Source organism: Diceros bicornis, chromosome 24 (assembly GCF_020826845.1).
Source record: "Diceros bicornis minor isolate mBicDic1 chromosome 24, mDicBic1.mat.cur, whole genome shotgun sequence".
In the NCBI taxonomy this organism is placed as follows: domain Eukaryota; kingdom Metazoa; phylum Chordata; class Mammalia; order Perissodactyla; family Rhinocerotidae; genus Diceros; species Diceros bicornis.
The window spans coordinates 13,096,794-13,113,766 of record NC_080763.1 but is presented as its reverse complement, the minus strand read 5'-3'; the positions used below and the strand labels follow the sequence as shown (position 1 = coordinate 13,113,766).

At 38.3% G+C, this 16,973-nt stretch overlaps 1 protein-coding gene across 10 annotated transcripts in view; it reads right to left on the bottom strand.

Moving 5' to 3' along the window:
* SYNE2 (spectrin repeat containing nuclear envelope protein 2) overlaps positions 1-16,973 on the bottom strand; it is a 265,485-nt gene that overhangs the window by 185,148 nt on the left and 63,364 nt on the right. For 9 of the 10 annotated variants that reach the window (XM_058567087.1, XM_058567088.1, XM_058567090.1 and 6 more), the window contains exons 19-29: positions 15,768-15,926; positions 15,296-15,469; positions 12,940-13,074; positions 10,530-10,688; positions 7,616-7,827; positions 7,360-7,450; positions 6,414-6,532; positions 5,820-5,946; positions 4,129-4,286; positions 3,120-3,267; positions 1,828-2,438 (exon numbers count right to left, since the gene is read on the bottom strand). In XM_058567087.1, the coding sequence (XP_058423070.1) occupies positions 1,828-2,438; positions 3,120-3,267; positions 4,129-4,286; positions 5,820-5,946; positions 6,414-6,532; positions 7,360-7,450; positions 7,616-7,827; positions 10,530-10,688; positions 12,940-13,074; positions 15,296-15,469; positions 15,768-15,926 (2,093 nt within the window). The remainder of the gene's footprint in view (positions 1-1,827; positions 2,439-3,119; positions 3,268-4,128; positions 4,287-5,819; positions 5,947-6,413; positions 6,533-7,359; positions 7,451-7,615; positions 7,828-10,529; positions 10,689-12,939; positions 13,075-15,295; positions 15,470-15,767; positions 15,927-16,973) is intronic. The other variant, XM_058567089.1, reaches the window with a different exon arrangement.

The following is a 16,973-nucleotide window of genomic DNA, read 5'->3' as shown; positions in this document are numbered from 1 at the left end:
ATACCTCAAAAATTTCAGTCTTTCTCATCTCAGTTAATGGTAACTCCATTCTTCTAGTTGCTCAGGTCAAACCCTGGAATCATTCTTAACTCCAACCTTTCTTTTGCATGCCATGTACAAGGTATCAACAAATCTTGTGGATTCTATCTTCAAAATATACAGAATGTTAACACTTTTCGCCACCTTACCACTGGTCCATGTCACCATCATCCCTCACCTGGATTACTGCATAAATTAATCTAGACTTCCTGTGTCTTCCCTTGACTCCTACAGTCTGTTCTCAACATGTCAGCCAAAAGAGAACCTGTTACAATGAAAACCAAATTGTTTCTCTCTGCTCAGAACCCTCCAATGACTTCCCATGTTACTCAATGAAAAAGCCAAAGTCAACACATGGCCCACAAGTCCCTACATGAGCTAAGCCCCACCCACCCCTTACCTCTCTGATGCCTTTTCACACCTCTTCCCCTCACTGCTGACCTTCTCACCTCCTAGCCTCTCCTCTAACACACCAGGCCCAGTCCCACACCTGGCTTTTGTACCTACTGCTTCCTCAGCCTGGAAGTCTCTTCCTCTAGGTAGTCACTTGGCTTGCTCTCTCATCCCATCTTCCTCAAAGGTCACCTTCTCAGTAAAACTGTCCCTGATGACCCTAACTGAATTGCAACTCCCTCCTCCTTCCTTGCTTAATTTTTCTCCATAGCTTTTATCACCACCAAACACACTGAATATCTTACTCCTCCCACTAGATAATAAGCTCTATAAGGAGCAAGAATTTTTGCCTGTTTTGTTAATTGCTGAATCCCTCGTACCTAAGACAGTGCCTGGCACATAATACATATTTGTTCTATAAATAACTCAATTAAAAATTAAAACAATTTGTTATCTATAAAAGTATAGTTTTTCATTTATAAATTAATATTTAATTTATTACTTATTTATAAATATACAATAAAAATTTATTAACAATGAAATTAGTAACTAAATTAGTTATTAATTCAACACCTCATTAAGAAGTGGGGCACTGTAGGAATGGAAGTCTCACTGAGACTGAGGTCACAGGGAAATTTCAGAAGGAAGAGCTTGGTCCACTGAAGAGCCTCGGAAAGCACTGAGCCTGAGGGACTAGGCATGGACAGCGGAGGAGACAGAAGATGGGAGTGACTTACAAAAGAGAGGGGAGGTCCACAAAAGTGATTCTTGCTAACATTTTCATTTTCAGGACCTGAAGGCCATGCTCTGAACGCCAGAATGAAAATAGCAGCACTCATATAGAAGGCTGCCAACCTCAGTTACCGTTCAGTCTCCAGAATCAACACTAACCTTAGCTTACCTCTTAAATTCAGTCCCATGCCCTCCCACTCAGTCCCCACTCTAATTCTGCTGGGAGGAGAGGAGGAGGTCAAATAATGAAGGAAGAAGTACGGACAAGAATGGCATGTGCATCCTCCACCACTTGTTTCTTTATTATCAAATGTGTGGAGTTTTCCAAGTCTTCCTCCATCAAGAGAATTCCAAAATAAACATAGGGCAGTAAATGGACTTTGAAGTAACTCATGTACTTTACACATATCTTATTTTACTACTCCTTTGTCCATGAGCAGGCACGCTTTAAAAACAAAAAAATTATATAACATTTTTGTAAAGGCACAATATCAACATAAAGTAAGCTTGTTTGAAAAGTCAACAGAAAAGAATGCTGAACACTGAATAGAGTGGGATGGAACAGAAGTAGAAAGACACAGAAAGTATCTGGTTCACCTAATAGATATTTGAAAATACAGAACAGTGTCATCTTGCATGGAAATGGGTGGAAACAGTACTTACCTTTGTTTTACAGCTGGAACGGTTGGATCCTTCAGACCAATTTTACTGACTTGATTGTGCACATCTTGGATATTTTTCAGGAGTTCATTATTTTTGAAAATACATGTCTCTAGTAATTTGTCTTCTTCAGTGAGTTCCTCCTGTCTGCCATAGCCATGTGTCTCAAATAAGTTTTTGGACACAGCATCAAGAAGTTTTTCACAGGAGGTATCTTCACCCCGTTCAGCATCTTTAAAGCTTATATCAAGCATCTTCAAACGTTTATCCAAATGTCTGGCCTTGTCTTTCATCAGATGGATTTCTTCCTCTTTACTTTCTACTGTCAAAGTATTTTCTGGTTCCACCTGTGTATCTGAGGCTGGAAGGTTTGTAACAAGCTCAGAAGGGATTTCAACTGTTCTCAGAGAAGCCAAAAAATCTTCCAGAGTTTTGAGGGCATCTTTACTCCTCTGCACCTTGTGGTTCATTTCTTCGAGTTGTGTTCTGTGTTTCAATATAATATTCTGTGCAGCATGTAGATCAAGAGGGTGTAATTCCTTTAATGGAGAGTTGCATGACTGTTCCAAGTTGTTACATATTTCAATCTGTTTTGCCATGGAATCTTGGATATTCTAAAAGAAAGATAAGAAAAGCTGAAAAGACTAAGGCAGAAAGAAGAAAGACTATACATCAGAAACTAACCTCACATTATGTGACTAGATCTGATCTAGAAAACTGCTTCTCAGTGTAACCAAGGCTGACAGTCTTGACAGAAGAAAACATTTTAATTACAAATGATCAGAGGACCAGCTGTTTCATTATCTCATACCCTTCGTGATGTTTCAATCCCCAAAAGAAAGCAGGTATATAAATCTATTGCTTCAATGAGAATAATTGTAGATTGAACTGTTGAGACATCTGTTTATAATCTGAAAAATAAAACTTAAGTATTTTTTATTTAAGATGGGATTTGGAATGAGTAAACTGCAGAATATGCCAATTTAAGCACGATATTTAAGATTTAAGTCTAGTACGATATTTAAGATTTCAGTCTTTAGAGAAGGTATTCATAAGAAAGCTTTCATTTTGAATTCAAAGAAAATACTTCATTATTTACTTATGCTACCTACTTCCAAATTTGCAAGGAATTAAAGAGTTGAGAAATAAATAACAAGGCTAAATTAGTGAAGATTTTTCTGTCATGGCTTATATTCTAAATATATACTATTGATGTATAATTAAAAATCCATAAATGTATAAATCTCTGAAGAATTGATTTATTCTATGAATACACTGTGAGAACTTATATTTACCCCCAGGTTTTGATAAATGCCATCAGCATCACTGAGAAGAAATTCTTGAATGGCCATTTCACGGAGGAGCAGGTCTGAGCCACAGAGAAGGAGCGACTCCTTCTCCACGGGTACCACAATCTGCAGTGCGGTCTCTAAAGACTCCATTCTGGGTGAAAAATAAACAGACATGAGCTAAAACACAGCAGAAAGATATCCTATAAAATATATTAATGCCATTATTTAACCAAGAACAAAAAATAACTATCCAATAAAAATACATACGATGATGTGTACAGATCATCACATTAAAACCCAAATCCAGTGATCCAAAATGCCAAAGAATTAAGTTGTTTCCTATATTCAAATATTCTTTATACTTTAATAGATACCACACTGAATGGAAATTTGTTGTAAAACATACTAAGCCTTTCTTTCTCTTTTAAAATACAAAATACTGAATGTAGTTTAACTTTGCCTTGATGACAAAGAAACCTCATTATGAATACTAACTATTTATTAGCGGAAATATAATAGGGTTCAAAGAATAGGCTCTTCTGATAATAACTTGAAAGATGTAACTCTGGATAAATAACATATAGATTCTGAGCCTCAGTTTCCTCTTATGTAAAATGGGGATATGTATAGGGGATACACATGCTACGTACAGGGGATGATAACAGCACACTCAATTTAGAAATGAGGAATCAAAACCTAGAGAAATTATGGGACACGGTCAAATTCATGCCCAAGGGGAGACAGTGGGAAGAGCATGGCCTTTGGAGCTCAACAGACTAAGTTCCACTGATGTCTCTGGCCAGTGGTGTGTCTTGGTTGTCTTATTTAACCTCCCTGAGCATCAGTAAAATTTCCTCATCAGTAAAATGCAATCATATAGTAGCCTCTCTTATGGTTGTTGTGACAACTAAACAAAATAACATACTTGGTATAGTACTAGCCTAGCTTAAAATGGCATTTAAAAATTTTGTAAATTTAGTAAATTCAAGCTTAATAGATCTCAGAATTATACCTGGTGTTAAGATTCATCTGAAGCTCTCTTTCTTTTTCCTTTAATCTGTCTCTTGCCTTAACTATAGAAGGCTTCTTTATGTCACTCTCAAGTTCTTCTACCTTCAATGAAATGATTTCAAACTCTTTCCAGCAAGCATCGGTTTCATTTTTTAAGACCTAAGTGAAATGCATAAATTATCAACTAATGGGTTAATAGGCACAATTATTCGGTTCTTACAAAATGAAATATTCACCAACTATGGACACAAAGACAAAGCTTCACATGAAAATATGTTAAAAAAAATACTTTCCAACCATCTACAAGTGAAGTACCTTTCAGGGAACAATGATATTAACTGTGCTCTCAAAGGACCGATTCAATTAAGTCAGGAGAGTCAACAATATGGCTTTCAAAGGAATCCAAACTCCCTTCCCCTAAGTTAGGTTCACAGAATACAATTCAGAAAGACACACACAGATGTAAGAACAGATATGATATTTCCTCTAGATAATACATCTTTGTTTCTCCCTAAACTAAAAGAAAATTGGAGTGAACCCAAACTGCTTCTATCAAATGAGAAGTGAATGAAATTAATTTATTATTTACAATTAAACATCTAAAAATTCTATACTATTCCAGTTCCTTGTCTTGGTTCTTAAAAAAAAAAAAAGGCACTGCTACAGAATTTTACAGAGTGCTCATCTGTATAATCTGTTCTTCACCTTCCCCAAGGATTAGTATAGCTCTTCTAACCAGCTCATTATTCAGTCCCTGGGGTAAGGTCTCAAGACAGCTTCTTAATTGTGATGAAAACGTGCTAAATCCATCATTTGAACAACAGAGACTTTAATATATGAATTTTGCTTATTCAAATGGAAAATTGCGAGGATCCAGATGGTAGAGTGTGACTCAGGAAGTGGCATCATGAAAGGAACATAACTAGAAAACCCAGGAGGCACTGGAAGACCACCCAGGGCCCTTTTCTCCACCTGATGGGTTTTCTGTGAGGCTTCCCTCTAATGCATTTCCAAGCATACAGCAAGAATGTTGCACTGCAATGCTCAGATCATCTTCAAACTAAGAAAAACATTTATTTGTAGAGCTTCCAATTGCTGTGCCCACCACTAGATAGAGTTTTTTCCTGTAGCTCCTGAGTCAAATGCAACACTTCCTCTGATGGGTCTCCAGGTGATCATCCATCAGGTAGAGCGAAAACTTTTCCAGTGCCTGCCCCTTCCTTATTGCCCAACATGAGAGAGACAATGTGACAATTTGGTCAAGATGAAGAACGATTAAAACAAATATTCAGGGTCACTGGTTTTTCACGTATAGTTAATTTTGGAGCAACACAGAAGCAGTGTTGGTTGAAAGTGCCTTCAAACACATTGTTTTGACCAATTCATCTGAAGCCCTCATCCCTATCCCAAGCACAATCCAAAACCCTGCAAGCCACAATATCTAGAGTACCAAATTAGAGCACGAGCAATAAACTAGGACTCTGAACCAAAGTCTCTCCTGGGTTTGGTACTTGAATGAAAAATCACTTTCAGGAATCAGGTGACATTAGAAATGCAATCCAACAAAGAGAGTTCTTTGGAAAGAACTCTCTAGCATATGTGACCTTAGCAAAAATGGTAAAGTCCATCCTTATGGTGGTATTATTTTCTAATAAAAGAGATAACCAGAGAAACAATATTTTCAGTAATTACCCATAGATCTGTCAGTTTTTCCTGCAGACAAGTGCTACTTCTGTCCTTGTCACTCGAGAAATCAGAAGTAATCCTGAATTTGTTGTTTTGCAGGTGTAGTTCAAGAGTTTCTCTGTGTGTTTCATACCTGGGAAAAAATTAAATGCAATGTTACTTAATTTTAAAAATAAGACAAAATTGTTTTTTAATTACTGTCGATCGTGCATGAGGAAATCTTAGGGAATTTCTGTTTAAGTTACTGGACCATATGTAAAAATTATGACTAAAGGATAATAAAAACTTATTAAAGTATAACATATTTGCATTGATGAAAGATTTTTAGTGGATTTTCCAGTTGTTTAAAAGAGCTTACAGGGGCTGGCCTGGTGGCGCAAGCTCTGCTGCGGTGGCCCGGGGTTTGCCGGTTCACATTCCGGGCGTGCACCGACGCACCACTTGTCAAGCCATGCTGTGGCAGCATCCCATATAAAGTAGAGGAAGATGAGCATGGATGTTAGCCCAGGGCCAGTCTTCCTCAGCAAAAAGAGGAGGATTGGCAGATGTTAGCTCAGGGCCGATCTTCCTCACAAAAAATAAATAAATAAAAGAGCTTACCTCTCTAGTAAACTATTCACAGATGCACTGTGATCCTTTCCACACTTCTCCATAATGCTTTCTTCCTGTGCAGGCTTTAACTCAGATTCCAGGCTAAAATTCTTAATCGATTCCATTGCCTAAGCAAATATGCAAAATAGTAAACATAATATCTTCAATATACTTAATTGTCTGGAAAAGATAAACACTTTATGATACAAAGGGATATCATTAATTCTTTACGCCCCAAGCTAAGAGATAATACAATTTCTTTGAGGTTTCTCAGCTCAGAGAAAGGCATTCCCAGAGGACAGAGGAGATTTATTAGGCTGAGTCTCACCTTCTAATTGGTAAATCAGCACAGAAAACAAGTTTTCCCAACCCCTAAATGCTTTTTCTGCCTGTGACCACACAGCCGTAGTCAAAAGCAGACAGAAGCCAAGTGGGAGGAGCAGACCTCTGGAAACAAATACCCCTCATTCCTTCCCCACACCTTCTGACTAGTTGTCTGGTCTGTGATATACAGTAAATGCCCACTTACCTAGAATTTAAGAATTTAGAAAATTCAATTCCCAAGGATAAAAGACATTATAATGAGAAAAATACACATGATAAATGAACTAGTTCATCTCAGTGAGGCTGAGGCATCTGTACAGATTAAACCCAACCTCCTGTACCCTCAACAATAACATGCACAGACAACGTGTACTCATAATGGCTCAAAATGGTCTCTTTTTGAAAGAACTGTTTGTATTCTCAGAGCAAGATTATGCTCGCCATAGCTTTGGTTCATTGTATTCTAATTCTTCTAAAAGCAGTCTTCCTTGCACGATTTAAGTGGGAATTCTCAGCCGATGGAAACAATCAAATAATTAAAACCAACACTTAATTAATGAGAAGTGGATTATTGTACACTTGGCTTTTTTCATTGGGTTTACTTCTGAAATACGTTATCCACATTTAACACCTTTTCAGTTGATGGCTGATTATCGGATTTTGCAGATGGTACCTCACTGTGGGTATTCCTTCCTCCATTCTCAGATGTGTTCATGATCCCCCTAGGAAGGAATCAAAATTGCATATTAAAATAGAGGGAGAAAAATGAACCCTAAAAGAGAATGAATAATACTCAATGTCATTTGATTTTCCAAGAGGCTTTTTCCCTGACACGTAGTTATTTTTTATTTTTCCCTGACACGTAGTTATTCTTAGGAAGCACTAACTTGTTCTTTGACGTGCCTCCCAGCGTAGGCTGCAGTGTCATATGAATCTCAGAAGCACTTTTCCGAAGCCTTTCTATCTTTTGTTCATAATCTTTGAGCACTCTCCTCAGTTCTTGTTGACTCTTCTGTGAAGTCAGCTCTTCACACAGCTCCCGCAGGACGTCCATGTGGTGATCAAGCTGGTACAGACTGCCTTCCTCAGAAAAGCAGGCCTGATTGAGGAAAAAAGCAGGAAATGTGTTTCAAATGAGTGTACATAATTAGTCCATGAGGATTAGAAACTAACAGATGTGTGTGACTTTAAGAACATGTTCTTTTACAGGTCTGTCCACCGTGTGCCTGGTGTAGCAATGGGCACCAGAGAAACAAAGATGAAGAAGTCAGCCCAGTCGAGTAACAGAGTGAAGGAAACCAGAATACAATAGTCTCCCTTATCTGTGGTTTTGCTTTCCACCGTTTCAATTACCTGCAGTCAACTGCAGTCTGAAAATATTAAATGAAAAATTCCAGAAATAAACAATTCGTAAGTTTTAAATTGTGCACCATTCTGAGTAGCATGATGAAATCTTGTGCTGTCCTGCTCCAGGACATGAATCATCCCTTTGTCCAGCGTATCCACACTGTATACACTACCCACCCAGCTTCCAAATCGACTGTCGGGGTATCACAGTGCCTGTGTTTAAGTCACCCTTATTTTACTTAATAATGGCCCTAAAGCACAAGAGTAGTGATGCTGCCAATCTGGATATGCCAAAGAGAAGCCCTAAAGTGCTTCCTTTAAGTGAAAAGCTGAAAGTTCTCATTTAACAAGGAAAGAAAAAAAATCGTCTAAGATCTACGTTAACTTTTATTACAATAGTTATAATTACCCCATTTTATTATTCGTTATTGTTGTTAATCTCTCACTGTGCCTAATTTGTAAATTAAACTTTATCATAGGCATGTATGTATAGGGAAAAAATAGTATATATAGGGTTCAGTGCTGTCAGTGGTTTTAGGGTCTTGGAATATATCCCCTGTGGATAAGGGGGGACTTATCCCCCCTTATGCCTCTTTGACATAAAAACTATTTTGAGCTGAAGGCAATTAAGAAGCAGTAAACACAGAAAAAGCTCCCACTTTTCTTCCCAAAAGCAGGAAATAAAGTCTCCTTTTACTGGAGACAAACTCTTATCAGCCCAGAGACGAATCTGCAAACAAATCTTGTTAAACTAACCCTTATCTTCCTGGTTACTTCTTCACTATTTACTACCCCTAGCCCATTCCTTTGTCTTATTAAATCTTGAAAAATTTACTGTTTCTTTGTCTAAAAGGTATAAAAGCTTCCTGCCCTGGTCACTTCTTTGGGTCTTCATTCTCTTGTGAATGCTCCCATGTATATGTAAAAATTAAATAAAATGTGTATGCTTTTCTCCTGTTAATTTGTCTTTGTCAGTTTAATTTTCAGACCCAGCCAGCAACCATAAGAGGATGGAGGAAAACTTTTTCCTCCCCTACAGTAGATACACAAATAATTAGCATATCGTGTGACAAGTGTTATGACAGAGCCACTACCTGCCTGAAGTAGTCAGAGAAAGTCTACTCCACATGAGGGAACCACCTGAGCTAGATGTGGAAAGAACAAGTAAGAGTCCTCCAAGCATAAGATGAGAGAGGTCATTCCTAGCAGAAGCAGCAGCCAAAAGAGGAAAAGCTCCAGATGTTCTGAGAGGACAAATAGTCTAGTGTAGCTGGAGCGCACAGCACAGGATAAGTGACAATGAAGGCGTGTCCTGGGGCCAGACTGTGAAGGACCTAGGTGGCCTTCTAAAGAGTTTGAGATGTCCTGGGAGTTAGTGGTGAGCCAGTGACATAAGATCTGTGGTTCAAAGGGATCACTCTGGTGATGGGTCTGGAGGATGATGAACATTCTGAGAAAGTAACCCAGGTTAAGGGAAGTGACGGCACCAAAGGAAAGGAAGGAAAAGCAGCAGCCGTTCTGAAGAGTAACAGATGGAACCTGGCAACTGACCCATTACGGCTGAGTGAGAAGCAGAGGACAGGAGTTCTCAGACGGCAGTGCCTTTCATAACCAGGAGAGATAAGAGGAAGGAAAGTCTGAGAGGAGATATTATTGGTTGGTTTTGGACATGCTGAATGTGAGGTCTCTGAAGAACGCTGGTGATGTCTACAACTCAGAAACAGAACCTGGAGCTCAGGGCACAGGACTCAGCTGGAGACAAAGATTTAGGCACCATCATTGTAGACAAGGGCAGTTAAAACCCCAGAGTGCATAAGATCGCCTAGAGCAAGCATGAAATTAGCCAAAAATGGAGACCCCCAAAACTAAAACATTAAGATAACACAATAAAAAAGGGAAATTTGTGAGGGACACTAAAAGGAAGTTCCCCCGCCCCCCTCACAAATAAGGAAAAGCAAGAGGATAGATACTGGGAGAACCACAGCAGCAGAAAGTTTAAAAGAAACGAAAAGAGGGGTCAGTACTGTCAAATATGGAGAAATATTCAAACAGGATGGGACCAAAAAGAGATCATTAGATTTGCCCCAGCTAGTTTATATCCTGATTTGCTATCTTTCACAAAAACTGTGCTTCTGAGAACACCAAGTCCCAACAAAAGCACTTGTGGGTGCTTCAGCAACAGGTGACATGTAACCAGAGTCTCGAGGACAAGGGCCACTGAGACACATCAAGGTAAGTCATGAAATATTAACTCAATGCTGAATTTTTTTGCTTCTAAAAACCAAGAAGCACAGGCTGTAGTTAGAACTTGAACCACATAAGGGATAATCCCCAAGGGATGAGAGGGCTGAAGTAATTTTCAGAGCAGATTTAATCCTAGGCCAAGGACACACACAACCATTTAAGATAAGCCCCAAAATGACAACCAAATATAAAGGGAAACATGTTGTTTACCTCATGTTCCTTGATGAGACCCTTGGTCCTTCCTCTGCGAATTAGTTTCTTTTCTTTATTTATTTGTTTTTCAAGTTTTGAAATACTGTCACTAAGTTTTCCTTTTTCAATGTCTATTTTTAGTTGTTGAATATACAAAGACATTTCATGATGAAGAGACTACCAAAAAACCAGAGGCACATATTAACCATGGGAACAGAATACATTGAAAAGATTTCCATTAGATATACAAAAATATTTGTAGTAACAAAGGACAGAAATAGAGCTTACATGAAATTCGGATTCATCCTTGTGTCTTTGGGGAGGATATTTTAAAATATACCAGACCCATTAACATATTTTTTTTTCTTTCTAACTAAAAATGTGTTTTAGCTGTGAAAGACACTGTTAACAGAATTAAAAGACAGAGGCCAGCTGGGTGGCTCAAGCGGTTAAGTGTGCGCTCTCTGCTGCAGTGGGCCGGGGTTCGTGGGTTCGGATCCCGGGCGCGCACCGACGCACTTCTTGTCAAGCCATGCTGTGGCGGCATCCCATATAAAGTAGAGGAAGATGGGCACGGATGTTAGCTCAGGGCCGATCTTCCTCAGCAAAAAAAGAGGAGGATTGGCATGGATGTTAGCTCAGGGCTGATCTTCCTCACAAAAATAAATTAATTAATTAAATAAATTAAAAAAAAAGAATTAAAAGACAGGCTGCAGACTGGGAGAAAATATATACAAAACACATATCTGAGCCTATGGAGAAATAATAAGTAACTATAATGTGTATCCTGAATGAGATTCTGGAACAGATGAAAGGACATTAGGGGAAAACTGAAACTGTGGAAATATGAATAAAGTATAAGCTTTAGATAATAATGTATCAATATTAATCCATTCATTGTAACAAAGGTACTATATTAATATAAGATGGTAGTAATAGGGGAAACTGGGCATGGGCATACTAGAATTCTCTGTGCTGTCTTTGTAATAATTCTGTAAATCTAAAATTGTTCTAAAATAAAAAAGCTTATTTTAAAATGTGTTTTAAGAGGAACTTTAACAGTAGATATTCAATTATATTACCATATTCTCTCTCTCTCTCCGTGTGTGTGTGTGTATATATATATATATATACACACACACACACATATTTAATACTAAATACCATTTTGATAAATAAATGGCAAGAAATGGGATATACTGGAGTACACGAGGAAGCCATTTGGTGTAAAACTAATTCAGCCTGACCTTGTTTTTCCAAAAGAGCCTGACATGGCTGTTGAGCATGCATTATTGTATATCTGCTTTAAGCATTTGCCATGGCCCAAAGACTAGAACAAATGCCCTTAAGATAAAGATGTAACTTCCCCCACTTTGGCATTTCCTTAAGGATAAGCATCTTTCCCTAGGTAGGAATTGATTGCTGTGCTCACCCTGTGACCACCCAGCTCGAGACAGCAGACCTGCTACCCACTGTGTCCATCAATCGCTGTGCCGACAGGGCAATCTCATGACTATTGCAAAAGAGACATTGCAATCATACGTGATACACACTTTTTGACTGTATATAACCACTCTGCACACCCCCACTTCTTTGAAGTGCTCCATTCCTTTGTGAAAGAACTCTCCCAGGTTATTTGGTCCTCAAATCTGGCTCATAATAAACTCACCCCAATTTTGATTTATAGATTGGTTATGGATTATTTGTGTCGACCATTTACTGCACACAAACTTTGTGGTAGGTGCTATATAAATCCTTATAACAAGCCTACCAGGTAGGTGGAGTCATTCCCATCCTATTAGTGAGGCTCCCAGAAGTTAAGCAACTTGCCCAGGGTCATGGCTGCTGGATCCAGGTCTGTCTGCCACCAAAGCCTACACCTATTTTCCTATGAAACTCTGTAGGTGTGTATGTGTCAATATGTTGTCTCAGTCAGGATCCAACTAGGAAACCAGAAAACACTACATATTTAACGCAGAGGGAATTAAATGCAGGGGATTGATCACACAAGAGCTGAAAGCCAGAGGGGACAGTAAGACAACCCAGAGATTGGTACTGGCAGAAAGCTGCTCCTACCCCTAGGCTGGAGGCTTCAGGGGAGCCCAGGCAGAAGGGTCATCCACCAGAAGCTGGAAGCGTGGAACCTGCAGCCAGGGGGAGACACAGCTGCCAGAGACACTGTCCACAAAAGGGAGGCAAAGAAAGGCTTTGTACGCTCCCTTTCCCCCCTCCAATCACCCTCTGATCTCCAAACAGTGCCGTCATTGGCTGAACATGGGCAGAAGCTAGCTGATGCAGGGCCTGGGAACCGCAGGCAGCAGGGACCAGCCCCTCTGTGATACGGAGCAAACGGGGATAGCCCTGCTGACAAACAGGCCCAGGTTCAGATCTATAAGCATAAGCCCCAGACACATATGCACATTCTTACCTCCCACTTGGCACAGACATCTCTACTCTTTACTTCCAAAGACAGCTTTACATCCTCAGTCACATTATTTTTCAGTTCTTCAACAGCTTTCAAATACTTGGCCAGACTTTTAGTGTTAAAAATTATTAGGGCTTCCTAAAAAAAAAATGCAAACAAGAACACAGAAGCCTCATTCTACTGCCAAAGCCTCAAAGCTAATTTTGATAGGTCTTTAACAGGTAGAACTAGGAAAGGACTCTCTGAAGATGATTTGAAGTTAGAGGAGACTTTGGTTTGTAAATTAAGGTTGATATCCCTTTTGCATCTCTTGAATTCTCTTGAAAATAATTGCAAAATATTTATTATTCAAATGCAGTTACACATTTGAGGCTCAGATAAAGACTTCTTTATGATATTGAAAATGATTTTTGTTACCTCTTTGATAAATAATCAAAAGGCTGATTGTGCAGGGTAATAAGCCACTGCAATGTTTCCTCTAAAGCTCTTAAGTATTGAGCAGATGACCATACTTCATAAGCACTATAACATGAAGAGTATACCAGCATGTATTAGACATCAGTGTTGCAATAAGACACAACTTATAGTGGGGTTAATATGGCAAATATTTAATATTGTGCATAAGCATTTTTATGCTGCCAGGAGGCAACATTACCTTATCATGGCCTTCAAAGTTCTGCCCAGGGCCAAGCAATTACCTGGCAATACTCTGCAAGAGCAGAAACCCGGCTTAGGTAATTAGTGAATGACAGAACAAAGAATAGTTTGGGGCCTGTGAAAGAGGCAGAAAACCTATAGGAGATGAGAAGACGAAAGTCATTCTAGGGGAGAAGGCAATTAAGCAGGGTGGGAATTCCTTCATGCACTCATTGCACATTTATTATTGGCCTACAGCAGAAGGTACAACGCTGAGCCCCAGGGACCTTCTCCAAGGCCACTGGGAGGACTGCTAGATTTATGACCCAGGGAGACACTCTAACCCTGAAGGCCAGCAAGGAGCTCCTACTACCTGTGTCCCTGGAATCCCAGCGGTCCCAGAGCAGTACCTGGCAGGGCAGGGATCTTGCTTCTGCTGTGGAAATGGATCTACTTCACCAAATGCAAGAGACCAAAAAGGGGAATCCCTGACATCAGATTCCGAAGGAAGATGGTCAGGGAGAGGAAAACAGTCCAAGAACTGACAACTCTAACTCTTCTCTCTGGTAGAGAAGGGGCCTGGAGCCTCTGTTTTTCCTTTTCCTCCTCCCTTTCCTGAGCTGACCATATCTACCCTCTTGAAATCTAGCCTAGCGATTACTTAAAAGAACCATTGACCTTTTAAGGTCACTTCAGCACTCTCGGCAATGTAAGAGTAAAATTGGGGAAAAAAGTGGAACTGGTCAAAGTTGGTGGCTAGCAAAGTGCAAATAGCATAAGATCAAGCAGGTGAGGGCGTTGAGGTTGTGGGAAAAGCAATGTCGAAACGGCTGATAAAGGGATCCAGCATAGTTAACAATGAAGAAAGCCAAAACAGGGTTGAAGCCCGGCAAAGACAAGGAGGCCACAATGAGAAGGAAGAGAGGCTCCTGTGGGAGCTCCTTTTCATAAAAAGAGTGGGAGCAGCAGTGCTGGGAATATTGCTTTACTTCATCCTTATCTCCTCCAAAAAGCCTAGCTCATTTTAAATGTTCAGTAAGTGTGTTAAATGTTGAATAAATGAATGAATGACAGGACATACCTTACTCAACGGGAGAGAGCTCGCTTTACTTTTACTTCATATCCCCCCAAGCACCTCCCACGATGTTAATCAATAGTGAGTCTCTGCTTTAGATACATCTTAAGCTGACTATCAAACCATGAAAAACCAACCTAAAACTGTCTCCATACAAAACATTATTGGATCTTTAGCTACCAATAAGCATACGTTCATAAGTAACTTTTACCAAAGCATTTTAATAATGAAGTGTTACCTTACATTTGGAGAATTTTAACTACTCTGAGTGTCTTCATATCCCTTATTTTCTTTTAAAGATTCACAACAAATTTGGCAGCTGGATAGCGCTAGAATTATGATGATCATTTAATTGACTAAAAAAGCCAGAGAAACTAAATTCTTGCTTAATGTCATAGAGTCAGCTGTGCTCTTTGCACTACATCCCTGAGTCCACCTGGTGGGTCTACAATAAAATTTGAATTAAAAAAAATCCTCATTTGAATATTTATTTTTAAGAGTCTCTGAGGAACAATGCATAAAACTGGGGAATTTTTAAAAGTGACAGTAACTCTGTGTATAATTACAGTGATGGAAACATCTTGATTTCAAATGAGATAGGTAGCTAATAATAAATATCCTACATTTGATGGTTGAAAAGAGTCCCACCTTATATTTTGAAATTAGTCCACTCCGGCTCTCGCTTTGGCCAAGTAACTGCTCAGCTCTCGTAATGTATGACTCAAGTTCCTTCTGTGCTTCTTCCATCTTCAGCCTGACATCCAGGTCTGGTGAAACATTAGCTGAGTCCTTCAACACTGCACCTAATTTTACCAAATTGATCTGCGAAGATAAAAGATTCTCAACTTAACACTTGGTTCAACTTCTTAGAAAATTCGTGTTAATAAATATTTTCTTTGAGTAGCAACTCATATTTTCCACTAGACATAAGAATATCCTATTTATTATACTGAAATTTTCCAATAAGCTCTAAATTATAAAGAAATAAAATATAATGCAAAAGTAATATTTTACAAAACATTTCCAAACTACAGGGCAATTCCCCCTTCTTCCCTGTCCTCCCACTGACCGCTTGGGTTTAAAGACTAAATTCACTAAATAGAGAATATTAAAGAGATACCTGGACTTTCTCTTTAGCTTCTTGAATCTTTGCCTGAAGCCCAGCTGTGAGAACATGTTGCAGAGACTCCTGGCTTGAAATATTTTGTACATCCATCTGTAAAGTGTCTTCAGTTCTAGACACAAGCTCTTCATACATAGAGCCTTTGGCAATAAGATGCTATTAAAACAAATTAAAGTGAGATCACAATAAACATTCTGATTATATGCTAAACATTAATCTTAAAAAATCTTGTCAGGAAATCATAAAAAGTTAATTATTAATCCAAAATGAGGCAAATTTATATTCTAAAAAATGTTATTTTAAAAATCCATTGGAAATTTTATATTAATACAGATTCTGAGCAACACAGTCTTTCAGAGATTATTCTTTATATACTAAGCACTTTAATAAAATAAAAACTACAAGTAATAAAATGCCAATAGAGAGAAAATGAGTTGAGAGTAGTAACAAATCTTAAAATGAAGTTGTTCTAAGTCAAATTAGTCTGAAGAAAATTCAATAAATGTTAGTGGAGAAAATGGTTATTGGAAAATAATCTTTTTAGAACCAGGCTTTATACAACATACCCAAAACAAATTTCAAATGATCAGAAAGTTATACATAAGATATGAAACTACAAAAAGAAGAAATTATCTGTGAAAATTGATCTGCTCTCTGGATGTGGAGGGCCTTTTTAGGCATAAGAGTAGGGACAGAAATGACTACATAATATAAAAATTTTCTACGTGAAATAAAATAACTTAAAAGTCAACAACTTGGTAAAAATATTTGGCACAAAAATGAAAATGGGTCATGATTCAAAGAGCTTATAAATTGAATAAGAAAAGTACTAGGATCCCAAAGAAAATTCAGAAAATACAAGAACAGGTAATTCACAGAAACAAATGGCTAATGAATATATGAAAGATAGCTCAATCTTACATGTAATCAAATAAGTACAAATTAAAATAATAATGAAGTACCACTTTTCAGTTATCAAATTAGCAAAAAAATTTTTTTAATTACAACTCAAAGGTGGCATGTGTGTGACAAAATAGAAATTATATTGTGTAATATCAACTATGTAAATGTTGATATTTATAGCAGGGTAGTGGAATTATGGTGATTTTTATTTTCTTCTCTATACTTACACGCATTATTTAAATGTTCAGCAATTATCACATTCGTTTATAATTTCAATTTTTTTCTCTTTTTAATTATAAA